The 24639-nt window shown below is 47.6% G+C and overlaps 2 protein-coding genes across 5 annotated transcripts in view; one reads left to right on the top strand and one right to left on the bottom strand.

The window, feature by feature from the left end:
- Nucleotides 1-431: 431 nt before the first annotated feature.
- PEX12 (peroxisomal biogenesis factor 12) lies at nucleotides 432-4036 on the bottom strand. The gene is made up of 3 exons (XM_042026039.1): nucleotides 3858-4036; nucleotides 2916-3460; nucleotides 432-2254 (listed from the first exon to the last, which is right to left on the bottom strand). Exons 1-3 carry the CDS (start codon nucleotides 3981-3983, stop codon nucleotides 1855-1857), a joined length of 1071 nt encoding a protein of 356 aa, XP_041881973.1. The 5' UTR covers nucleotides 3984-4036; the 3' UTR covers nucleotides 432-1854.
- Nucleotides 4037-4143: 107 nt separating this feature from the next.
- AP2B1 (adaptor related protein complex 2 subunit beta 1) overlaps nucleotides 4144-24639 on the top strand; it is a 77819-nt gene continuing 57323 nt past the window's right edge. For 2 of the 4 annotated variants that reach the window (XM_042026030.1, XM_042026027.1), the window contains exons 1-5: nucleotides 4144-4205; nucleotides 8401-8458; nucleotides 10407-10512; nucleotides 12468-12603; nucleotides 14195-14440. In XM_042026030.1, the coding sequence (XP_041881964.1) occupies nucleotides 8422-8458; nucleotides 10407-10512; nucleotides 12468-12603; nucleotides 14195-14440 (525 nt within the window). In that variant the 5' untranslated portion in view covers nucleotides 4144-4205; nucleotides 8401-8421. Of the gene's footprint in view, nucleotides 4215-4235; nucleotides 4261-8400; nucleotides 8459-10406; nucleotides 10513-12467; nucleotides 12604-14194; nucleotides 14441-24639 lie in introns of those variants that run through there. The other 2 variants (XM_042026028.1, XM_042026029.1) reach the window with 2 other exon arrangements.

Below are 24639 nucleotides of genomic sequence, written 5' to 3'. Positions count from 1 at the left end.
ATCCCGGGAGAAGGAGCTGTAGAGGCCCTGGAGCAGTGTGGGATCAGGTAACTGCTGTGTGTTAGAGAATCCTTCTGCATTAGAGGGAGGATGGTGCAAAACCTGCCCAAGAGCCCTGCGGTGCTGGTGAGTGAGTCAGCACTGGTCAGTCTGTCCCATGCCTGCCCAGCTTCTCCCTGAGCAGCAGACACATAACTTGGAAAGTATAGGAAGTATAAAAAGAAAATAAACCTATCCTGAAAAGGAATCATCAGTCAAATGCTTATTTAAATGAGCTGTTGCATTGGAGTCACCAGGACATTAACAAAAAGTAAAAAGTGATTTGAAACCTCAGGAAATCTCACACCTTGATGTGATTTCTCTTCCAGTAAGATTCATGTGTTCTCAGTGGCTCTCTAAAGGAAGAGAAGTATCTTCATGGACCCCATAGCTACTGGAGAAGGGAGAAATGAGACATTTTTATTATTATTCCATAGGGGCACAGGTAGAAGGGTCAGGAAGGTGTACAGAGATGATAAAGCATCAGGAACAAATCTCATTTATTACAGTAGGTGTTTTGGGAAGAGGCAAATGACTGCATTTCCCCCCATTATTTGGTAACCTTGCTTTCTTGCTTACAGATGAGGGAGGATATTGGAGATTTTTATCTTCTGAAGCAGAGCTAAAGTGAAGGGAAAATGAGATGCCTGGTTCAGTGAATTAAATGTTAGAAGATATCTCTTAGTTTGGAAAGACTAGAGTGGGGTCCTGTACTTTGTGCAGCTAACTTTGCTCTCGTAGTCTCTAAGCACTGCCACTGTGATATCTGGAGCACTGCTGCTCCCTAGAGTCAGGAAAACAATCTCCCATCCCGAAAAATCAGGTGTCAAGCAAGAGCCAACCATGTCACACAGGTTTTCTTCCCTCCTGTGTTCAGTGGAAGGATGTTTTGTTCTGATATGAATGTGCTACATGGTTGGGGCTGGAATAATTGCAGTGTAATGCTCAGGCATTAAAGATTCTCAGCCTGCAAAATGCTAATCTTACATCCACTATCATCACATGAAAAGATGAAAGCAGCTTTAGTCTTGTCTCTCTTATGTAAATAGGGCCCCCGGAGGAGCAAACTGTTTTCCCAATAACCAGAAAAGAATTAAATTAGGTTCTCAATCAAGAAAGAATTTGGCTTTATAAAAGCTGATAATAACAAATGCAAAGACTTATTTAACAATAAACCACTCTCATCACTTGGCAGTTTCTGTTTTAATCTGTCATTTTCTCTCTTGTGCAAAAATTGTCACATTCCTCTTGTACCTCTTGTTCCTTTAAAGAGTCAAAAGTCTTGATTTAGAACCGCTGATGGGAATTAGAGGGTTGGTGCTCTCAATTCCAAGGTGAAGAGCCTGAAAATGCAGGAGACTGAAGAGCAGAGGTTTAAGCCTGTCTCCACCTCTGACAAAGCCAGAGCTCACCCTGGGCAGCTTCCCAGGCCTTTGTGCTGCCCAGGGAGGAAGAACTTGCCTGGAGAATTTCTCTACCCCCTTAATTTGCTGGCTCCTGCCCTCAAGCAGGACCAGTGCTGGTCTTTGATCCTCACACCTGCATTCCTCTTATCCAAATCAATGTTTCCTCCCTTTCAGCTGGTCTTTTAAGGCATTTCTGTGCTGGCTGAGGGGCTGTGTGATCCCTCTGCAACTGCCACAGGATGTTTGAACAGCTTATCAACAAAGGGGAGAGCCTTGCCAGAATGTGCAAAGGCAGCAAAGCTGATGAACCACCGAGTTCAAAGGCGCTGTAGAGCTCCCTGAGGAGCTGTGGCAGTCCGAAGCCTTCCGTGGGATGTAAGCAGAGGTGATGGAGGCTCCTGGAAGCCTTTCAGCTCTCAGGAGAGTAGAGTTTGACCAGGTGCTGCAGCTCTGTGGCATAGCCTGTGACTGGGCAGCGCTGGTGAGCCTTCACATAACTGTAGACACAGCGGTAGCAGAACACGAAGCCGGACGTGGCCAGGGCTGTGGCGTTCACGCGGACCTTGCGGCACAGAGGGCACACGGTCTTCAGGCTGGGCAGCAGAGCTGAGCTGGGCTCGTGCTCCAGGTGCACGGGGGGTGGGGGAGTGGGGAGCGCTGTCAGGGACTTGATGGTCTCCTGGTTTTCCGAGGAGTACCACCAGTCCAGGAACTGCAGGAAGAACACGCTGACGGACAGGCCGGTGGACAGGGAGAAGGCAATGCCGCCCAGAGCTCTCCTCAGGGCCGACTGCACTCGTGATGTAAAGCTGTAGCAGAGAGAAGTAGGGAGAGATGGTTACTACTGCACATTTATCCATCTAGAGACCACAGGGAAAAGCACCTGGGGAGTCACTGCTTTGCACAGCTCCTTAATGCTAACTTGGTTGGTCAGTGTGTCCCATGTTTGCACTTTTTTGGATGTTTCAGGTTCTTTTTGTATTTTAAGAAGGATCCAAATCCCGTTTTGTTCAGAAGCCTAAATCAGAAGAGTTTGGATTAAAGGGTCCTGGACCACAGAGTGTTTCACTCCTGGACCACCATTTCACAGGATATTCAGTGTGCTCCTGACTAGCTGCTGCTAAGGAAAATCGAAGAACTAAGTTTCAATCCTTTCAGCAACATTGCTACAACTGCTGCCCCTCCCCTGTTGGAAAAGTGCAGGGGAAGACTAAACAGGATAAAGGCTTGCATGCCCAAAACCACCCCCAAACTCTGCAATTTTGTTACCACAACATCGTTTCAAACTAATTCCTGCTACCGGTTTCCTTATTTTCACTCACAATACACCCTTCTGAAGCACATTTTGCCAGAGGAATTTTCAACTTGAATTTTTGGACAACAAGGCACTTTTACTTGCAGCATCACCTCTAAATTAACATACCCACGGAACACCCTGGAGAGCAGCAGCTGAGCCAGGTTCTGCCATACCTGTGTGTTTGACTTGGGGTGGTTTCAGCCCATTTCTTCTCCAAGGCCTGGATATCCTCCGCAGTCAGTCTGACCAGGCGGACACCTGCCAGCTTCAGCATGGGGGAATGATGCTCAGCCTTCCCCAGGATGTAGCACAGTTGCTGGATGAGAAACCAGCCCTCCCAGGTCATGTTTACATAGGGGTAAGCAGCTAGAAAGGCTCTGTAGAAGCGCTTCCAAGATGACGATGGAGGGTGGATGGAGTACTCATCCTCTTCCCTCAGGCTGGACACCAGTTTCTCCAGCTTTCCTTTCAGGTAAGGAACAAGAACCAGCAGGAGCAGAGACTTCCAGTGCTGCCTCTTTGGCAGGCCGGCCGTGGCCAGAGGTTGCTGTCTGCCCTCTCCCATGGGGATCCTCTTCAGGCTGTAGAAGTTCTCGGAGAAGGATGCGCTGCACCTGGCCAGGTAGTGCTGCTGGAGCAGCAAATCCAGAAGGACGTAGATCTCATCAAACCAGCGCCAGAGGAAACCGTATCGGCCAGGATTAGACTCAGCAAGCACCTATTGTGAAAGGGACATAAAACAGGAGGAATCATAGAGTGGTTTGGGTTGGGAGAAGCAGTAAAGATCATCTGGTTCCAGCCCCTGCCATGGGCAGGGACACCTTTCACTAGACCAGGTCGCTTCAAGCCCCATCCAGCCTGGATTTGAACACTCCCAGGGATGGGGCAGCCACAGCTTCTCTAAGCAGCCTGTGCCACGGCCTCACCACCCTCACAGGGAAGGACCTGAAAGCGAAGTAAAGTGCTAAATTATAAATGACAGCAGCTATAAACGATGCCTCTCATTCACAACACAAGCCAGGCGAGTCACAACTGTCCCGCTGCCCGTGAGTGCGGCCGGAGTTACACGCCGACATCCCTCCTCTCCCCTCACCCGCGGCCCGTCTCGCCCTCACCTTAACCAGGTGCTGCAGGGCGGGTTTCACGGCGGCCATCAGGCTGTCCTGGGCCACCGCCTCGAATACGGACGGCCGGTCCCCGCCGGCCGGGGCGGCCGTGAGGTGCGCGCCCACCTCCGCCATGACACCGCCGCGCCACCCCGCCGCCAGGGGGCGCCTCGGCCCCGCCCCGCCGGGCGCCGCTCCGTCCCGCCCCCCGGAAGCGCGGGGCCGCCGGCGCTCCGCCCGCTGCCGCTGCTCTATGGTGGTGGGGCGCGGCCGCTCTGGGCGGGGGAGGGTTTGATCTCGCTGCTCGCGAGTCCGCCCGGCCCCTCCGCTTCCGGTTCCGCCGCCGCCCCCGCAGCGGTGAGTCCGGTCCGTGAGTGGGGCCGGGGCTGAGGGGACGGGGACTGAGGGAGAGGTGGGAGGGGCACTGGGGGGCGTGGGGAGGGGACACGGGGAGGGGGTGAGGGCCACTGGTGGGGTACTGGGAGGGGGGACTGCGACAGGGCGGGGAGGGGCACTGGTTGAGTATTAGGAGGGGCTGAGGGGGTGCTTGGAGAGGATATTGGGAGAGGTGAGGGGCACTGGCGGGGTGCTGGCAGAGGGTGGGGAGGGGTGGTGGGAGGGGATACTGGGAGGAGGTGTGGGGCACTGGTGGGGTACTGGGAAAGGGCGGGGAGAGATGCTGGTTAGGGAGGGGCTGGCGGATGATGGGAGGGCGCTGGGAGGGGATACTGAGGGGACACGAGGGGTGGGGGGACTGGCGTAGGGTGGGGAGGGGATACTGGGAGAGGTGAGGGGCACTGGTGGAGTACTGGGAGGGGGAACTGGGACAGGGTTTGGAGAGTCGCTGGGGGGGCACTGGGAGTGGCTCTGGTGATGTACGGGAAGAGGATTGGGGGTCACTGGGAGGACTGGGGAGGTGGGTGCAGAGAAACTGGAGGGGTGAGGAGTGGGGGTCACTGGGAGGACTGGGGAGGTGGGTGCAGAGAAACTGGAGGGGTGAGGAGTGGGGGTCACTGGGTCCTGGGAAGAGGCACTGGTCTGGGGTGAGGGTGGGGGTGGCTGGGGGATGGACTGGGGTGGGGCTCGGTGGGATGGGAATGAGCACAGTAAGTTCCTGAGATACTGGTGGGACCAGGCAGGGATAAGGGCTGGGTGCTGAGAGGGACTGGCAGGCACTGCTGGGGCTGGTGGTGCTGGGGAGGGGAACTGGGATTGCTGGGGAATGCTCCTGCAGCTGGGGGATACTGACAGAGATCTGGGGAATGGTGCCGAGGTGAACAGGGGGCACTGGGATGCCAGTCAGGAGTGTGGATGCATAGTGGGAGACCTGCTGGAGGGGTGGGAGGGGCTGGCAGCAAAGCTGGGGTGGGGCTTCCATGGAATGGGGAGGTGATAGGAGGAGCAGGTGGAATGAGGATCACCAAGGGGGTGTTTGGTCCCCAAGATGGAAAAAAAATCCCTGCGCCAGCACAAGTTCAGAGCTGCAGGCGCAGCTCTTCCTCTGCCATCCACCTACCATTGTTCTGTTTATCTTCCTGTTTCTCCAGTGGCCCTGGGCCACGCTTGGGCTGTCATGCAGCTCCTTGAGAGGCTTTCCAGGAAAAGTGGGTGGCACCACTTACACTGGAGTTAAACCAGGGATCACTTGAGAGATTTAGGGATTGATGGTTTCAGTGTCCAGGAGCTTGGCTCAATCCCAAGGCCCTTAAACCTGCCACCTTCCTGTGTGAGATCAGTGCTGGGGAGCGGGTCAGGCTGACTGAAGTCATCTGTGGGGTCAAGCAGGTGTTGGTCAGACACAGGGTCAGGTTTTCTGCATGGTTTTGGGCTGAGGAGGCTTATCTTGCCTTGGTTCAGTCTGCATTGAAATGTCAAGCCACTGTTTATAGCATTAAGCATTGCTGGAGCTTTCTGGAGCCGTTCATTCCTCTTTTTAATTTCTTCTTGTTTGCTGGCGTTGGATCAGGAGGAGCCTTTTGCTGTCAGCTTTGACCACCTCTTACCTGTTTCCATCTTAGCAAGTGCTGGGCACAGAACAATAGTGAGGAGGGGGCAATCTGAAGTAGATTCTTCTTCTAAAAATACCAGGCTGTTTGTGATGTTATCATCTACCTTGGCTCTCCTCGGTGTCCAAGAAGCTGGCATTTTCTGCAGTCACACAAAGAGCAGTGTTTTAATTATCTGGGCTGTTTTGGTTCCATTTGCTGTAAAGCATGCTGAGATTGTTAGTGATGAGATAATACCCAGTGATGCTGGCAGGCTGTCTCTGAACAGTGTGCAAAGCAAGCTCTGACACACATGAAGTAGCAATCTGTGTGAGAAAAAGAGCTTTATCCTGTGCTGCACCTAAGTCAGCTCTCATTTACATCTTTTGAAGGAGGTTGTAAAGACTTGGGCTGTGCTTGGCCCTGTCTGGGTGTTTCTAGGATTCTTCATGTTTCCAAGTATATGAAAGGAGAAAAACAACAATAACTGAAAGGAGAAAAGCAACAAAATATCCCGTTCTTGGGGTTTAACGGCTGCCTCTGAAATTCAGCAAGGTTCCTTCCTCTCTGGGTGTAGCTTTATGCAACTGGGCTGATGTTTATGGCGTTTGGGTTTGGTTTTTTCCCTCGATTTTCTCTCTAATCTGCTGCTCTGGCCCCAGCTAAAGCTGTATTAGAGTAGCTCAGCTGAGACGTGACCCTGGATGACAAATCCCCACATACCGCAAACAAAGAACATCGAGGCCACGTTCAATGCTTTTGCATGGCACTCTGCCAAATACTCCAGTAGAGAAAAACATTTTAAGTCTTCCTTTTAAGCCGGGCTCAAACCCGAAGGACTCTGTCAGCAATAACATTGCAGCTGAGCACAGACTCTGATTTTAATTACAAAACAAGCGCCACAGCAGCCTCTGCTTTCGGGGGGAGCTGTGAGATTTTTGCTGGAAAAATTGCACTCGTTGTGGCTCGTGTGGCTTTTCCAACCCAGCCTCTGTTTTGGAAGGAGGTTAAAGCTCCTCTGCAGGAGGAATGTGTTTCCAGAGCTGTCTCCAGGCATAGTTTGATCTCCAGCTCAGCGGGAACAGAAAGGGAGAGAAATCACACCAAACCCAGTAATTCAGCCTAATTGGATGAGGTGGCAGCCAGGCAGGCAGCAGCTCCAGGAAGCTGGGAAAAGCAACAGGTTGTTCCTCATCCAGATGTTGGGCAGGATGACCCCAGCACTGCCACGAGAAAGGGCTGGAAATTGGGGTGTTACCCCTCAGCTGCTGCTGGGAATTCAACTGCTGAGGTGTTAAACTGATCCAGGTGGATGGGGGGAAAAGGAATGGTGCTGGCATTGGGGTTGGTGAAGGGACGAGGAGGGAAAGGGTTAAGGAACAACAATCTGATTGCACTGCTGGGCAGTCCTGGAGTTCAAAGCTGTGCTGGTCCTTTTGTTGCTGAGCCAGCAAGACCTGCAGGGTTTAGAGAGGCAGGACAGGCAGCATTTAGGGAACAGATGATTTACTGCTTTGCTGGCAGCCTTTAAGGTCATGGAACGATTAAGAAAAGGGGAATTGGGGCAAAAAAATAGAAAAAGGAGGAAAGAAATGATAAAATCCTTTTTGAGATGGTTTTAGGGTCATAGTTCCCAGCATTGATACAGACTTTCATCAAAAGCAGTAAAACTGCCCGCTCCTCTGCTTGTTTGGAAAATTGTTTTATATTTGTCACAAAGCTAGCAATTGTAAGAATAAAGTGATGGATATCCACATATGTTTGGGCAATCCCTGTATTCCAAGGCATTAATTTAGTTCTGTGGGGCAAGAGAAGTGCTGGTGAGACCACTCCCATGGCTCTGCTGAGCACTTGCTGCTCCAACAGCATTTTTCCATCCTGTCCACAGGAAAAAAAAGCGGAGCAGCACTGAAATAATGAGCTTTGTGTGTGTGTCTCAGAGGTGGGACGTCAGATCTTGGCAGAGAAATATTTCAATTTCAAGCTTGAGAGAACTGAAAAGTAATGGCTTTTCTTTTCAAAAAACCACTGTTTTGCATCTCTTGGGAACAAAAGGAGGGAAAGGAATGAAAAGGCCTGGGGTGGGTGTTGCAAGTGGGGTTAATTGTGCCTTCCATCAAGATGCAGCACAGGCAGATATCGTTAGGGGGAGATGACAGCTTCCTTTGTGTGAAACATGGACTTCTCACTGCCAGGCGAGACACTGGATGTGCTTTTCCTTGGAAAATGAATCTGTGTACCCAGGAAAGACAGCTGCAGAGCATACCAGCCTCTGCTGATTATAAGGAGTTAAAAAAATGCCTTTTGCCTGCTGAGACTTGAGAATTTGGGAAGCTGGGCTGAGCACCACTGTTGTGTTTTTACCAAGCCCTTTAAATCCCTGGCTTTGCCAAGGAATACCAGCAGCAGGTGCAGGATGAAGATTGGGGAACTTGTGCCTGTGGATGTGAAGCTTTTTGCTTCCTGCCTCGCTCACCAACCATCGAGTTCCTGCCTCACAAACTGGGTGTTGCCACCAAACAGCATTCGGAGCTGACTCGTTCTTTTCTTGTTCTTCTTATTCTCAGGTGTTTTAAGGAACTGGAACCATGACGGACTCCAAATACTTCACGACCAATAAAAAAGGTTGGTGTTGAGCTGGTGCAGTGGATTGGAGGTGGTGGGTGGCTATTTTTACACAGCTTTTTTAACTGCATGCAGGAGCACTTGTGCTTTTCTGGTAGCTCTGTCCCTGTTTCTCTTCTTAATCATCCAGGGAGAAACTTCCAAAGTAGGTCACATGGTGACAAAAGACAAAACTGGGGTATTATAAGGTTTTATGATGCACAAAATGACCCAAATTTCTGCCTTTTCAAGGATCAGAAAGCAAAACATTGGGATATGAGTGCAGATCTGGTCAGAGAGAAAGTTTTGGTTATAGGCTAACAAGTGCCAGACTAAGGGTGGTTGTTAAGTTGATGTGAAGACTTTAATATTTTGGATATGTACATCAAGCAAACATAATGGGTTTTCCTGCTGCCATTTTCTCCAAAGCTGCAGTTGCTCTGTTTGACTTTCCTGTGCCTTTACTGCAGGTGTGGTGGTCATCTCACCTCAGGACAAACTGCTGCTCTTAAAAATGGGAAGCCTGGAAAGGATCTTTGGGATTATTTTACTCATTCAGCTGTTTCAGAGCAGGGGTTGTTCTGCTGACACTGTCCCAGGCAGATTTTCTAACCTGTTCTTGAATAAAACACTTGCTGAGTGCAGTTTAAGCCTGATCGTTCTCCAGTAGATGTGGAAAATGGTTGGCATTAACCTCTCCTTTGCAGAATGGCTGGGTGCTCCCTCTGAATGCTTGCCAGTGAAAAAACCCACACTGTTGATCTATTTGTGTGTCATTAAGCTTCACCATGAGCTCATAAATGAAGCTAATGCAGTTGACATCTTTCTAAGGAGCAGCTCTGAAGTTCAGAGCTAAAGGCAGGTTTTTAAGGGCTGGCTGCAGGGAGCCAGTCTGGGCTGTGCGAGGGCTGGAGCTGGCTCAGCTCTGCTCCAGGGCACAAGCTCTGAGTGAGTAATGCCAGGCTCTTCCTCAGGCAGGAGGGATAACGAGTGGTCTCTGCACTGCAGCAGCTTCTCTTCTTTTTTGGAGTCTCTGATAGTCTCTCTGTGTCAGGGTTTAATTAGTGCTGCTGCTCGGAGCAAGTGTAGGGATTGAAAGTTGGTGCTAGAATTTCGTCAGGGGTATTTTGATGTTGGTGATGTGTGCTCAGGCTGTGGCTCCCGGTGGGAATGCTGGCTGTCCTTGCTGAGGAAAGCTGTCTGTCTGTCTGTTGGGAGCATTATCCTTCTCATACCACTGGCTCTGTCTGGAACAGGCCTGTTAAACAGCCTTGTGCACATGTTGCTTTAGTTTATAAACTTGCTTTGCCGCTTGGGTGACCCAGCCTGAAGTGGCTTTCTACACAGTTACACCTGGAAGAATAAATCATGGAAAAGGCTGATTTGGGAACCTTGGAATCCAGGCAAGCTGTGTTACATGCAGCTTTTGTTAGTGGTAGCTCTGTCTTTTTAGCTTTTTTCCACTGGATTAAACACACGTTTTTGCTGTTTCAGCCACTGTGTCCCACAACATTTGGGCCCTGCTCCAGCTTTCTCAGGAAGCAGGCAACGATGAGCAAAACTTAAAAAGTCTGGGCAAAATTCCTAGCTTAGGTTGTTTCTTGCAGGCACGAATCTGGCATCTCCAAATATCTTTTCATCCTGGTTATGTAATGGTTGCCTCAGAGAAACAGACGCTCCAGGGATGTGATTTGGTGTCCTGGGAGTGGGAGAGCTGCCACACGCAGCATGCTTCTTGTTCATGGCATTTTCCTCTGCAAGGTGTAGTCATATCAGTCCCTTGAGTGTTGCAGCTTTGCTTCTCAGTGAACCATGGTTTCCATAAAGTCTGACAGCTTCCAAGTGGTGCTGGACCAGTTTTATTGCAATGACAGGCCAAGGAAGCAAAAACTCACCCTTGAACTACCCCTAAAACAAGACCCTTTTCTTCTTCTGAGAGGCTCAGTCTGGTTTTTTTGTCTTCTGCCAGGAGAGATTTTTGAACTGAAGGCTGAACTCAACAATGAAAAGAAAGAGAAGAGGAAAGAAGCTGTAAAGAAGGTTATTGCAGCCATGACCGTGGGGAAGGATGTCAGGTAAAAGCAGCTTGTACCTGTGGCAGCTCAGGTTGTCCTGAGACTCAGGTGTAGTAACACATGTTGGTGGAGCAGCTCTGAGTTTGGCACCTTGGTGAAGATGGCTGTGTCCTTGTCTGTACTGTGCCCAAATCACAGGTTTCCTGAGCTCCTTCCTGTCACTGAAAGCAAGAGAAACAACTGTTTGCAGTGTGGGCTTAGCTCAGTGCCGAGAGCCCTTTTTATTTAAAACAGATCCAGAATTCAGCCATTTTGTAGGTCACTTTAGATGATGTTTTCTTGCTGCTTCCTGTCCTGGGTTTTAGTGTTACAAAGGTAATTCCAAGTTTTTCTTAGCCTTATCTGGCACAGCATAAATTGAAGCTACATGTTAAAATGGGTGATTTTGAAATTGAACCTGTGTCTTCCTGCAGCTGTAGGACACTGGCATTTACCTCTGCAGCACTGTCCCAAACACTATTTTCTGAGACAACCAGAAAAACCTGTTGGAGTGAATGCTTTCTCCCTTCCAGCTTCTCCTGTTCCCAGAGCCTAGCAGAGAGTCAGTAATTCTGGATTCATGGCAGCGTTGTCTGTTGCCACGGAAATCAATATAAGGTTGCAAATTTAGCATCATGACTTCATCATAGAATGAAGGAACATATAAACTGGAAGGGAAAAAAACCCTAATCTTTTTTGCCAGCAGCACTTATCCTTCACCTTTAGATCCCCACAGCAAACCTGGCAGCTGCAGAATCTTTGTGTAACTTCCTGTGTTATTCTGCAGTGCTGTTTACAGATGGCTGCTTGACATTTGAGTGAAATCCAGCTTGTCAGTGTTTAAGCTTCTAATCCCTCTGGGCTTTACTTGTCTGAAATCTGGCAGGTTCTTCAGAAGTGTCCTGCAGGACCAAAACATTTTAAAGCAACTTTTTTTTTCTCTTGTAGGTTCATTTCCAGGCCTGGCATGGTAGAGTTTTCTTGTTTGGTGAACTCCCCAGTTAAAGCACTTTTAGGAAATTACATTAGTTTTCACCTCTTCTTATGTTAAAGCCACAGAAGAGATGAAATGATTATTATAAAAGTCATTGCAAACTGCTTTGAAAGGGAAGGTGACCTTTCATTAAACAGCAGGGTGCTTAAAATGGAACTGCAGTTTTTCTGGCTTCCTTGATATTGTTACTATCCCCTCTGCATGCCATGCAACCTCACTCTTTTATCTTGTGGGTGGGAGTGTGGGTCTGCTGGAGGGCAGGAAGGCTCTGCAGAGGGATCTGGACAGGCCGGATCCATGGGCTGAGGCCAGGAGTGTGAGGCTCCATGATATGAGGTCCTGCACTCAGGTCACAACAACCCCTGGAACACTCCAGGCGTGGGCAAGAGCAGCTGGAAAGCTGGAAAAGGACCTAGGGGTGCTGCTCATCTGTGGCTGAACATGAGCTGGTGTGTGCCCAGGTGGCCAAGAGAGCCAATGGCACCTGGCCTGTATCAGGAATAGTGTGGCCAGCAGGACCAGGGCAGTGATTGTCCCTCTGTACTGGGCACTGGTGAGGCCACACCTCAAATCCTGGGAGCAGTTTGGGGCCCCTTACGACAAAAAAGCATTGAGGGGCTGGAGCACAAGTTTGATGAGGAGCAGCTGAGGGAGCAGCAGGGGCTCAGCCTGGGGAAAAGGAGGCTCAGGGGGAACCTTCTCACTCTGAACTCCCTGATGGGAGGGTGTAGGTGGGGGTCAGTCTCTTCTCCCAGGTAACAAGTTACAGGATGAGAGGAAATAACCTCAAGTTGTGCCTGGGAGGTTTGGATGGGATTGTAACAGGCTGCCCAGGGCAGTGGTGGGGTTACCATCCCTGGAAGAGCTTTAGAAGGTGTGTAGATGTGGCACCTGGGGACATGGTTGTGGCAGTGCTGGGGGAACTGCAGGTCTTTCCTAACCTAACCAATTCTCTGATTGTATCCTTGCATTGTCTGTGCAGCTCTCTGTTCCCTGATGTTGTCAACTGCATGCAGACTGACAACTTGGAGCTGAAGAAACTGGTCTACCTGTACCTGATGAACTATGCCAAAAGCCAGCCAGACATGGCCATCATGGCTGTCAACAGCTTTGTGAAGGTAACCTGCTCCCCTGGCACGTCAGAAAGGGGTCCAGCACAGTGGCTGCCAGCATATCTTTGTCCATCAGCCTTTGGGAGCTTTAGCTCTGCTTTGGGGCTGGGCTCGTAGAGGAGGGTGCTGAATCCACTAGATCTGGGTCCTTTCTCTCACTTGTTCCTTCTGGTTTTTGCAGAGGAGATGACTTCAGCACCCCTGGAAGTGGCTGTGAGAGAGCCTGCTCCAGGGAAAGCTGCTTCTATTGTTTTACCAACTTCTGGTATTGGAAAACAGATTTTATCTGTTTCATCTTCCAGCCTTTGTAGTATCTGAGACATGGATATCAAACTTCCTGTTTGGATGTTTCAGCTGTGCTCTGTGTGGAAAAGCTTTATCTCTGGTGAAACTGAGAGACAGTTCACTGGGAAAACAACAGCCTGATTGCTGTGTAGCCTTTAGTTCTGTTGTCAGGTTGCCTCTCCTTATCTCGGAAATGTTATTTCAGTCCCGTGTTGTGCAAGATAAAACCCAGTGCTTAGAAGAAGTTTGAGACTCCTCTTAGAGTGTTTTAAAATCTGAGACGCTGGGGAATGGGGTTGAGTTTCAAGTTTCTCTTGTGGTTCTTGAGGCAGAAAGAGGTGAGAAGATCTAAGCTGAGAGCAGGTCTGCTCCTCTGGCCAGAGAGGATATCCCTGTATTCCTCTCTGGAAGGAATATTGTCTGTCTTTAAAGTGTTATTCTGTTAGAATGGACTAACAAAATGATATTTTCCATCTCATGCCCTACAGGGAAAAGTCTGGTGTCCCTTTTGGCAAACTGAGGGACAGGTGTTAGTGAAGAGTAAGTGTTGACACTGGCCTGCACTAACTCAGCACTTCACACACAGTTCCCAGTTCAAGGTTTGGAATGCACTGGTAGGACGTGTCACTTCTCTTGGGGGCTTTAAGAGTAGTTTTTCAGCTGCAGGAAATTTGGACAGTGACAGGTAAATGCTTTTGTAGGTCGTTCTGTAGCCATCCCTTTACAGGCTGATTTCAGAGGAGCCCAGAGATGTAGATGGACTGGATATATGGGAAATTATGTAGTCTTGAAGTTCCAAATGTTATATTCCTGTCTGCTTTTTCTTTCTCCTCTTCAGAAAAGCACCTCTAGAGCAGCCTTTGCTTTAGTGCTTCACATGTTGTAACTTCAGGGATGTTTGTGTTTGGCCGTTAAGAAATAGGCCTTGATGACTGTTGCATTGTGATTTTTCCCATTACATCTCTTGCTCCTTTAAACCAGGAAGGTTGGAAATCAGTGAATTACTTTGTCTTGGGGGTTATCTGTGGTGCATTTTTGGTGCTGAGAGCTGCCTCTCCAGCTTAGCTGTTGGATCATGTTGAAAGCAGCTTTGCTGAGAGAACGAAGGGACACCAAGATGACAATTTTACAAGATGGAAACATCTTTAGACAGTGTGAAATGTCTGTGAAGCAGCAACATTATCCCTGACCTGAAATACTTGCCTGGCTCTTAGCGTGTAATCAGAGAGATGCTTCTTAGGTAAGAGCAGCCTGGTTCTGGCTGCAGGGAATCAGTGGCTGCTGGTGCAGATTTGTTTCTGTTCTGGTGCAGGACTGTGAAGACCCAAACCCTCTGATCCGTGCCCTGGCCGTGCGCACCATGGGCTGCATCCGCGTGGATAAAATCACGGAGTACCTGTGCGAGCCTCTCCGCAAGTGTCTGAAGGATGAGGACCCCTACGTGAGGAAAACTGCAGCTGTCTGTGTGGCCAAGCTGCACGACATCAATGCCCAGATGGTGGAGGACCAAGGATTCCTGGATTCCCTGCGTGACCTGATTGCAGACTCCAATCCCATGGTAGTGTATTCCCAGCACATTGCTTGAGTTTGTGTTGTTTGATAATCAGAAACGTAAAAGGTTTTTCACTGGCGTGATTCTGTTGGTTAGAGAACACTTGTTGCCTCAGAAAACAGGAAATATATTCTTTAGTTTGATCTGTTTGTGCTTTTGGCTGTCTTGAGTGCTGCAAAAGTGTAACTTCCTGGCCAGGTGAGTCAGAAGAGCAAGAAATACGTGATGCTGCTCCCTTGGTGACAGCTTGGAGCTCTTGCTTTCCTGCAGGCTTTGGCTCTTCTTGGAATAAGAGTTGGGATGAATTCATTTGCTAATGCAGATAAATCCACTGGCTTGTAATGAGTGGAGAAAATCGATGCTAATGTTTTTAATAAAGTTAAATGAGTGGTCAGAGCAGAGGTGGAGATCATGACTGAGAATTTCACAGGAATAAATTACCTGCTAAATCAGCATTTAATTATGCTTGATGAAGGGTCCACTTCCAAGCCAGGTGTCTCCTGCTATTATTTTGTGACTAGAAGGTGGTGGCCAAGGAATTGAAGTGCCCCACCGCATCCTCCTTTCATTCAATACTGTTTCCTATTTCCTGCTGGGATCCAGGGAGCATGCCAATATCATCCTGCCCCTTAGTAGGGAAGAAAACTTCTGCAGCTCAGTTTAACTCAGAGTTTAAGGATGACTGCTACTTTTTTAGCTCTTTTAGAGCACAGACTCTGCTTAAAGACAATCTCACATTATTAGGGCAGGTCTAACAGCTCTTTCTATGCTGCATGAGTCAAACCACAGAATTTCTGTCCTGCTGGAGCTGTCTTTGGGCACCTCAGGTAAACCAAGTGCAGGTGATAAGGTGCCATCCCCTTTGGGAGGAGAGTGAAGGCTGCTGATTGCTCTTTGAAAGACTTCCTAGAGGCAGTAAAACTTGGTGTCTGACTGTCACAGGCAGCAGTCAGAGTGGTGCTGTCTCTGAGGAGATACAGACGCCTCTTTGCTCTGATGTCCAGCTCTTTTACAAGTTGTTCTTTTTATCTGCCTGCCTGATTCTTTTTCTTATGCCAGGCTCCTGTGTGAATATTGATGATAACTTGAAGATGCTTTCTTTGTCTAGGCAACTCTGGGGCATAGAGAGAAACACCTGCTGTTCCAATTCAATGTGGAGGGTGTGCCTTGCAGCCTCTGAAGGGACTTGCTTGGGCTTCTTTAGTTCCACTTCAGTGCTGGCCATCGTGTTCAGCAGCTCCCAAGCAGCAGGAGCAGAACCTCCTCTTCTCCCAGCCTTGGTTCCAGCTCTGATTTTGTTCTGATTACAGCCACATGGATATGAGTTGAAGAGCTCTGGATGAAGAGATGTGGTACTTCAGGAGAAATAACAAGGTTTTGCTTGCCCTTTGTGCTTGTTGATCTCTGTGGAGCTCAGTGGTTTGGTAAATGAACCATTGGCTGACAGGAGAGCACAGATATGTATTTAAAACGTGCATCAACTTCATATTGACTTAATGAATGGAGAGAAGAGGGAAAATACCAAAGGGCAGTGTGTGCTCCATTTGCTAAATAAACCTCCAAAAGTAGCATAGGGCTCCTAATAAAACATCAGGAAAACTCATGAGCTCCTTGGTGGTAATGAGGGTGGGCTGGGACAGCTCTCTTGAAGCTGTGCAGGGTCACAGTACCTGCCTCATGTTGTACTCACCTGATCTTTCCAAAACTGAGCATTCACAGCAGGAAAATGCAATTTGGAGGAGTGATGGTGATGGTGAGGCCTGGGGTGTGTTTTCAGATCTGCAGGCTTTGAGAGGATTCTGGTGTTCTGTGTACTGGTTTCCCAGGTTTTACTGTAGATCGGGCGTCATATTTTTGCTTTTTAAGGGTGCATGGGGAGAGATTTTATCAAAGGCTTGAGGCTCTCAGAGCTGCTGAATTAATACAATATTTAACCTGGTTATAATTTGAGTAGAAAAAGACATTCCTTCTAGTTAAGTTGATCCTCTGCAATTCGTGCCTTTGTGGCACAGCGATTGCCTCAAAAGTACAGGAATTATCCACCCCTCATTAAGGTTCATCTTCCTGGTCAAACCATCCACCTCATTGCTGCTTTCTCCGTGTGAAACTTCAGTTCCTGATGACCTTGAATTGTGATTGCCAGCTAAGTTATATTTGTGTTCAAGTTGATATTTATTAAGGTATTTTTCCTTGGAATGCATTCCTGCCTGGAAGGTCTTTTGAAATAAAATGTCTGTATCAGTATTGGCTATCAAAAGAAAGATTGCTGGAAGGAAGGGTACAGCTGGATGTATTCTGATGGCCTATTCCTCTGTAAATGGTGCATCTCAATCATTGCAACCTGTTAGCCAAACTCATTCATATTTATATTATAAATGTTTCTCCTCTTTTGATGGCTTGTGGAAATGGGCAACATTAGATACTTAATGAAGCAGATTTTTTTAGATGGGAAATCCACACTTGTTCTCTCTTCTGAGAAATGAGGATTTTGAGCTGGAGCTAAAAAAGGCTGCAGCTGAAAAATAGTCTTCAAGAAGGGTTTTATTATGGCTTTGTAATTGGTTGCCTCTAGCACATGAGCAAGCTCTAAGCGTTTTAGCTGGGTGCTTGGTAGAGGAACATCTCAATCTGTGGCTCGCTAATTGCCTCAGAATTGTGCAGAGATCAGGGTGCATTTTTCTCTGGGCTCAGATCACCTTCATCGTAGGGTTGTCTGACTAAGTTGGAGGTGACCTTGTCAGAAACATTTTGGGTTTGTTCTTTTTTTTCCTGTATTTTTGGACTAGTGGCATTATTCTGTGTTAATAAACCAGCAGCCTTTGGGGATGTTCAGGGTGTTGAAGTCCTGTTGAGGTGCTGTAGGTGCACAGCCTGGGTTCTTTCCCCTTTTTATCTGGGTTTTTTGTTGTCAGGATGTGGCCTTAGTTCCATAAAGTGATTTTTTTTTTTTTTTTCTTGTGCAGGTGCATCCTCTGGGTGAATTAATTCAAATTTCTAGTTGCATAGATATTGATGTGGATGTATCTGGCGAGGTACCAGGTGGGCTGGTGGCTTTTGACATGACAGCAGAGTTATCTGAGATGTCTTGTGCAGGCAATGGCCCAAAAACCCCTACAAGGGCAGGGTTCAGCTGCACTGCAGAAGTTTGATTGTGAAGAAGTCTTTAATCTCATTTTACAGACGGGTCTGAAGTGTTTGTGGCTGCCCTTTGTCAGTTGGGATCCTGCTGAAGAGGATCCTTCCATAGAGGGAGCTCTTATTCCTTCCCAAAGCTGTCTTGAGGCAAATCCCATCCTTTTTTCACCCTGCATTTCTGCACGTGAAGCTCAGCAGAAGCAGGACTGGAGGAATATAAAGCTGGGGCCTGGCTGCCTTGGGCAGCTGCACTTGCTCAGTCCTCAGCACCTCTCTTGCTGGTAACCCGTGTATAATGCAGCTCAGAAGTGTGTTCTCCCTTAATCCTCATGTTCTAACAAAAACAGGATTCCCAAAGGAGATTTTTGTGCATTCTGGGTTACTGCAGAACTCTGTTCACACCCAGCAGCAGCAGTAGGTAATAGTGAGGGGAGAGAGGTAGGAGTGTTTCACACCTACTGGTGGCCAGAGGTTCTCTGAAGTCGTGGAAAAACCTTTGTTTTATTATTATTTTTTTTCCTGATGCTGTCTTGGTCTGGCCTTTCTGACTCCCATCCAATGACTGCTCCTCCGTGGAGCATGGGAAGTGCTGAGCCCAGGAGAGGGAGAGCAGACCACGAGATGGCAGCAGCTGAAAGCAGAACGAAAGCTGACCATCTTTAGACACTTTATCTTGTAACTACTTCTCTCCTGGCTTTTATCCCTGCGCTTGGTTTTCTTCAGGAATGTAAATATTAGCAGAAAAACATGAGAGGAAATCCATCTAAAGCCAGACTGGTCTTTTAATATTTGAGTGGAACAACCTTTCTCTCCAAATATTTTCAATCTTTGACCTTCTAAGGTAACTTTTAACTCATGGAATAGATTCCTTGCCAATCTATCTGTTATCCACATGGCTTAAGTTAACTGATGTCACCTTCTCCCTGTTATTTCCTAGGTTCTGTTCAGTTTTTAATTCCTTCCTGTAGCATTTCTTCTTCCTCGTGCTGGCTCCAAGGTTTTTCAGGTGTGGCTGTTCTGCTGCTGTGTTTTTGTGAGCTGTACAGACTTACTGTGCTGTGTTTACCCTCTACATCACAATTTATTGGGAGAAACACTGCTGTGACTCAGCACAGAGTAACCTGAGATCACATAACTGATGAGTAAATGCACCAAGTGTGTGGAGTGTAATTAAACTCTCTTGTACCTGGGCGTTTTTTTGCCTTTAGCATTAACCACACTAAGAAGGGAATCTGAGATCTGACAGCTGGAGGTGGTGAGGTCCACCTTGATCTGATCCGAATTCCCTCCAGCAGTATTGAGTTCCCACAGCTCACAGGTGAGACTAAAAACCTGTAGATAGAGATCATGGTGCTCTCCTGCTGTGCCTGCAAGGGATGTAGGTTCCTTCTCTGCCAGAACTTCAGTGTGTATGGGGGAGCTTCCTGGATGACCCTATAGAGGAAGATGATCTTCCTTTTGTTTTTCCTACTAGCTGGCAAGCAGAATGTCTTTGACATGATGTTCTGAGGAATGAGCCTCTTTAGAAACAAAAGGAGCTTTTGCCTCCTGGGCCTGTCCTCTGCAGGAATTTTATCCCTCTTTGTGTAATAAAGCTGAGAAAAGTACCCCTTGCTGAGGAACTGGTGATCCCCTGAGTCCCAAAAAGAATTTATGGGAGGCAGTCAGGGAAGTGGGAATTGTCTTACACAACAGGGAGTGGAACACCACCTTGTCCCTGGGCAGAGGAGATCACTTGTTCCTCATGGGGCCTCTCCCAGCCGTGTGTTTTCCCTCTGCAGCTGGTGTTTTTTCTAGTGGGAGGAGTGAGCTGTCACTGCTGGATGAATTCATGATTCCTGCTCATGAAGGTTGTAAGGACTTGAAAATTCATATCCCAGTATGGAGCTGAGTATTGCTGGGAGCTGTGGGCTCTGCAGCATCTCATCAGCCTGGGGCTGCTCCAGGAGGACCTCTGTCCCTCTGGATGAAAAACATCCTTCTTTTTAAGGTGTTGCAGATACAGACTGGATCTTGAAGTCCTCCAACCATGCCTGAATTGGTCCTGTGTGTGGTTTGGGGTTTTTTTATAATGTTTTTGCTGCAAGTGGAGATAATATTTCCTTCTGGGAGACACTTGATGGCATTTGTGGGTGGAATTTCTTTTACCCAGTGATGGATATATTGCAGTGAGTGAGAACGTTGCTTTGGGCTGTTGAAGAGTGATGGTGTCACTTTGGAGCTCTCTAATGGATGCTTCTGCTGTTTACTTGAGGCTGCCCAGGAGGAAGAGCAATGCTTTTGGTAAACTGTGCAGCCAAAAGCAGCAAGAAGCTGGGACAGAGATAGGGAGAAGCTATGGAGGAGCCTGTCTAAACAGTGGCTGTGTTCATGTGTGGTGGGATGCTTGAGAGAGGAAATGTGGGAGATTGCCAGGCAGTGCAGAAAACAGCTGTGTGTTGCAGCAGGCAAAGACTTAAAGTAGGGGAAAAAGGGAGAGCTGCCACCTGTGATTGGTGGCACAAATCTGGTTTCCCACTCTGATCCCCCTTGTTCTACTGGTGAAACCAGCTTTGGCTTTGGAATGAGCTCCTGCAACAGCTCCTGCAGAGGAATCTCACTTATTGAGCAGGTATTTTCTACAGGTTGTCATCCTGAGGAGATCTGAGGGAATCTCAAGCATGCATGTGAGACTTGGGTTTTTGTTTGGCTGGTTTTGGTATAAGGATACAGGTCTTGAGCATCTTCCCTCAAAGCTGTGCTCTTCCAGCACTGGCAGAGAAGCAATGAGTTTGATAATTTGTGAATTTCCATGGCTCCAGAGTTTGTCTTCCCAGACCCCTCATTTGTAAAGCTTAATTGACAAATTCATCCATCAGAGACTTGTCTCCTTCCAATTACAGCCACCAGTATGTGCCTGATTTCCAAAGCATTAGTCTTGCTGACCAGATCATTCCAGGATCTCTAACATCAATCAGTGTGCTGGGGATTTTGTTGATATGTGTCTATGTGTTATTTTCCATTGGAACAGACACTTCTAGCTATTGACAAGCACCATTTGTCAGATAATTTTGTGGTTGTGATGTTCTGTAATTTCGCCACCCCCCTTTTTAGGGCTCTGTAAAGAATTTGGTGCTTAGCTGGTGCTTTTTGCTCAGATCAGAGACAACACATTTGCCACTGGGTGGTGCCAGCGAGGACCTCTGCAAGGAAAACTGCAAAAAAATAAAGCAAAACCTTCCTTGTATGTGTGGTAGGTGCCTGATCCAGACTAGGATTAGACCACAGGGATTTCTGGAAGGAGAATAGAGAGTTGCAGACCCTCTGTGTCTTCCTGTGGAGTTGAATTTCCTGCACTGGGGGCTCAGCTGTGCCAAGGAGAAGCCCCTTGTGATGGAGCCATCCCTGAACAGCTTCTTGCCCACCTACTACAAGAGCTTCAACAGCTGGGGGAAGCATGTTTCCCTGCCTTACAGCTCACACATCTGATTTTTACAAGGATATGAGAGCAGGAGTGATGTTCTAGTCTGCCACAAAGTGCCATTTTTCTGCAGGGAAGTGCAAAACCCAGTTAGGGCAAGCATGCTGTGGGAAGTATAGCACATAACTTTCCTTCTATTGCCACCTCCATGAAAATTCAGCCCACTTGCAAAAAGCAAGCCAGGAGGTCTTCCCCATCAGGAAGTTTTTTGGGATGTGATCAGGAACTGGGAATGTGTGAGTCTCCCAGAGTTTTAATTTATGTCTGTACATATAAACAAGCATTGACAGTGTGAGAGGCTCATCAGGGCTCTCTGACTTGCATGGTTGAGCCATTTTATAGTCATTGAATCACAGAAGAGTTTGGGTTGGAAGGAACCTTTAAATTCCTCCTGTTTCATCCACTGCCATGGGCAGGGACACCTTCCGCTATCCCAGGTTGCTCCAAGCCCCATTCAGCATTTCCAGGAATGGGGCAGCCACAGCTTTTCTGGGCAACCTGAGCCAGGGCCTCCCCACCCTCACAGGGAAGAATTTCTTCTGTAAAGTAAGAAATGTTAATGGTTCCTGGGCTGTTTCTAGGGAAGTAAAGTAAGGAGGGCTTGGAGATAAAAGTTACGACGTGGACAGGATTAGGGGTCATGTTCTCTGGAGGGCACCTCTTAGGGACCTTCTGGGCACACGGCGTGGTCATAAAAATGAGTGGCTCAGTGAAACACCCATTGATGGATGCTCTGAATCTCCCATCTGGGGGTCTGTGCTTAATGACACAGATGGACCATGCAAGCCCAAAATGCTCTTTGAAATGTCAGCACCTCTCCATTCTCAGAAACATCTCACGGTGCCTGGCTCCCTTCAGGGCAGCAGCCTCAGCCTCTTCTCTGAGCCCCTTCATTTTTCCTCCTTTTTGTTCATTTTCGCTTCTTTTTAACAGCGTGGCGAGCCAGAGGTTCCTGTTTTAAGCAGCAGAATGTTGTATTTCATTAACTCCATTACACACTTGGTTTAATTTCCAATTAGCCCGGGATGCTAGGGAAATAATCTGATTGCTTCAACTGGTTGGCGTTCTGGATGTGCCGAGCTTCCCTCCTGTCCCCCCAGCCCCTGCAAAGCTTTTCCGTGTGGGCTGCCAGGCAGACACACAGGTTTTCACCCACCCCCTTCCCTCCCTGGTGCTGTGTTTTATACCATTTGCTCTGAGCTAAAGGTTTGAGCTGCCAGAAGGAATCTCTTGGAAATCAGAGTGCTCCTACCTCTGCAGCTTCCCGCGAGGTCGGGTCTGGTCTCTCTGGCTGCAGAGGGAGTTTGTCTGGAGGTGGATTTAAAAATGTTGGGTTCTTGTTAAAGCTGTGAGTGTAGAGGTTTGGGTTTGTTGGTTTTGTTTAATAAGAGCCTGGGAGATTTTAGTTCTCCTCATCTCAGTGATGCTTCTCAGAGAGCCTAAATTTATTGGGCAATTCCAGCCAAAAGCAGGTTTATTGTCATTTGGCTCATCTGTGCTCCAAAGGGATGTTGCTGTGGCTACATTTGAATAATGTCATAATGTACCCAGGGTGAACTGATTTACATCCACAAGCCAGGGATCTGTTATTATTATTAATTATTATTAATTCTTCAATCTGCTCTGCATTTTTATTTTCTGGGGGATTTTTAGGCAGATCTTCATCTGGTAGCTCTTAGCTTAAAGTTGGTGTTCTTAATTGTGAGTCAAGTGAGGCGTTTTGCAGTGGAGTTAACTTGGAATTTTAAGCTTTAAAAGCTTTTCCTGTTCATTAGTTGTTTGGGCTCACATACCTGTAGCTACAGGGTTGACTTCTTTTTTTCATTATTTTTGAGAGCTCACAATTACACCAGCTGTTAGTTTTATGTACTTTTAGTCTACTGCTTCCAATCTGTGGGATAAATTATACAACTCCTGGTTGGTTTCTCATTTTAAAAAATGGGGGGAATGTTTTGTAAAGGAGAGAATGTTTTATTTGCTAAAGAAACTTAGGGGTTTTTTTTTTCCATCAGCCTGTGAAACTTGTCCAGTTCCTTGGTCCTATACCATTTGTAAAGCTTTAGCTTACTTTTGTATGTCCCCCAGCAATTCCATCATCTTTTATTTTAAAGAGAAAATAACTTCTTGTAACTTAACACTTTGTTCTTGCTGTTTAATGTAGTTGGACTTCATGATGTTGTGTTGCTGTGTTAAGGAAGAAGTGTCAACCAAGCTGAAGACTTAAGGTTCAGCTTTGATGTTGCAGTTTTTTGGTTTTGGCCAAAAACCATCTTTCCAAATATTTCCAGTGCCACTTCCATGACTGCCAAAGCACACACTGGATTAGCAGGTGATGTAATACTGCAATTGGTGTTGAGTGGTTCTTTATGGACTTTTTTCCATACCTGAGCGATACCCCTCTTAGTGGGGAATGCTTCAGTTCTTGACCTGACCTTTTACTTGGTGGGAGCTGTTGGCAGAGCAGGAGCAGTGTGCTGGAATTGTGCAGTGCTGCCTTGTGCTGCTCCATGTTCCCGCTCCTAACGGAGCCAGTGGCAGTGCCAGGGAAGAGGTGAGCGTGTGTGCTCCAAGCACTGTTTGTGTTGGACAGCTTCCTGAGAGCTGTTTGCCTTTCAGCTGTGCTGTGGCTGTGTGAAAAGCCTTGAAGATGCTAATTGTTTTTGTTGGCATACCACAGCACCATAACGCATCAATATGTTCAGTGCAAATCGCCAGCAAGTCCTTTTTTTAATAAATATTGCTTAAAGCTCGAATTTATCCCCCACCCTTTCCCTTATCTCCTTTTACTTCGTTTATCTCCTTGTCACTGTGGTGCTGAGGTGGGAGGTGAGGAGCAGCTTTAAGTGTGGACTGTAGATTGTAGATCCCAGCTCCTCTGGCAGGACTCAGCTGCTACCAGATGTTTCACAACCCCTCCCAGTCCTTTCTCTAACGCCCAAGGAGACCACAGCCCATGTTCCTAAGTCCATCTTGCCTTCTGCCACTTCCTCATGGATGCTTTTAATGGAATTGTGAGTGGATTGCCATGTGGTGTCCCATCCTCAGCTTTGAATTGGACACATTAATACTCAAAAAATGGACCCAAAAGATTCTAAGAGCAAAACCTCATTCACGGTTTGGTCTCTGGGTTGGAGCTGCTGTTCTCTGTCCATGGGAACAGCATTTCTGTGCATCCTTTGTCTGTGGCAAACACTGGGATAGATCCCATGGACCCTGCAAGGAAGGAAACACAACCACAGCTGCTTTGACTTGTGCTTGCCCCAGGGTTTAGGACATCCTAGAAGTGTCCAAAACCATCTAAATATGGCAACTGGGGATGTGGTTTAGTGGTGGGCTTGGCAGTGCTGGGTTATTGATTGTACTCAATGATTTTGGAGGTCTTCTCCAGTCTCAATTCTATTCTATAATTCTCTTTTAGTTACTAATTTATCAATTACTGCAACAAAGGTAATGCCTGGCAGTGTGAGTGTATTTCCCAGAGCTCCTGTCCCTCAGTACAACTGACAGATCCCTTTCTCTGATACTTCAGCTCTGTAAATTTTTTTGTTAATTCAAATTTTTTTTGCCGAAGTAGTTTCATTTTCTAAGCGCTTTTCCATAAAGATTTTGA

The sequence above is a fragment of the Corvus kubaryi genome, unplaced genomic scaffold (assembly GCF_017639235.1).
Source record: "Corvus kubaryi isolate FWS band 111438036 unplaced genomic scaffold, C.kubaryi_AGA036_p1.0 37284, whole genome shotgun sequence".
NCBI lineage: Eukaryota > Metazoa > Chordata > Aves > Passeriformes > Corvidae > Corvus > Corvus kubaryi.
Note: the sequence above shows the minus strand (reverse complement) of the source record. Positions and strands in the feature narration are given on the sequence as shown.

What these genes read in the sequence shown, in the direction of transcription:
- PEX12 (XM_042026039.1), bottom strand. Translation starts at nt 3,983, where the DNA reads ATGGCGGAGGTGGGCGCGCACCTCACGGCCGCCCCGGCCGGCGGGGAC. An exon ending in CCCTGCAGCACCTGGTTAAG is followed by an intron (nt 3,461 to 3,857) that starts GTGAGGGCGAGA and finishes CTTTCACAATAG; the next exon opens with GTGCTTGCTGAGTCTAATCC. An exon ending in ACCCCAAGTCAAACACACAG is followed by an intron (nt 2,255 to 2,915) that starts GTATGGCAGAAC and finishes TCTCTGCTACAG; the next exon opens with CTTTACATCACGAGTGCAGT.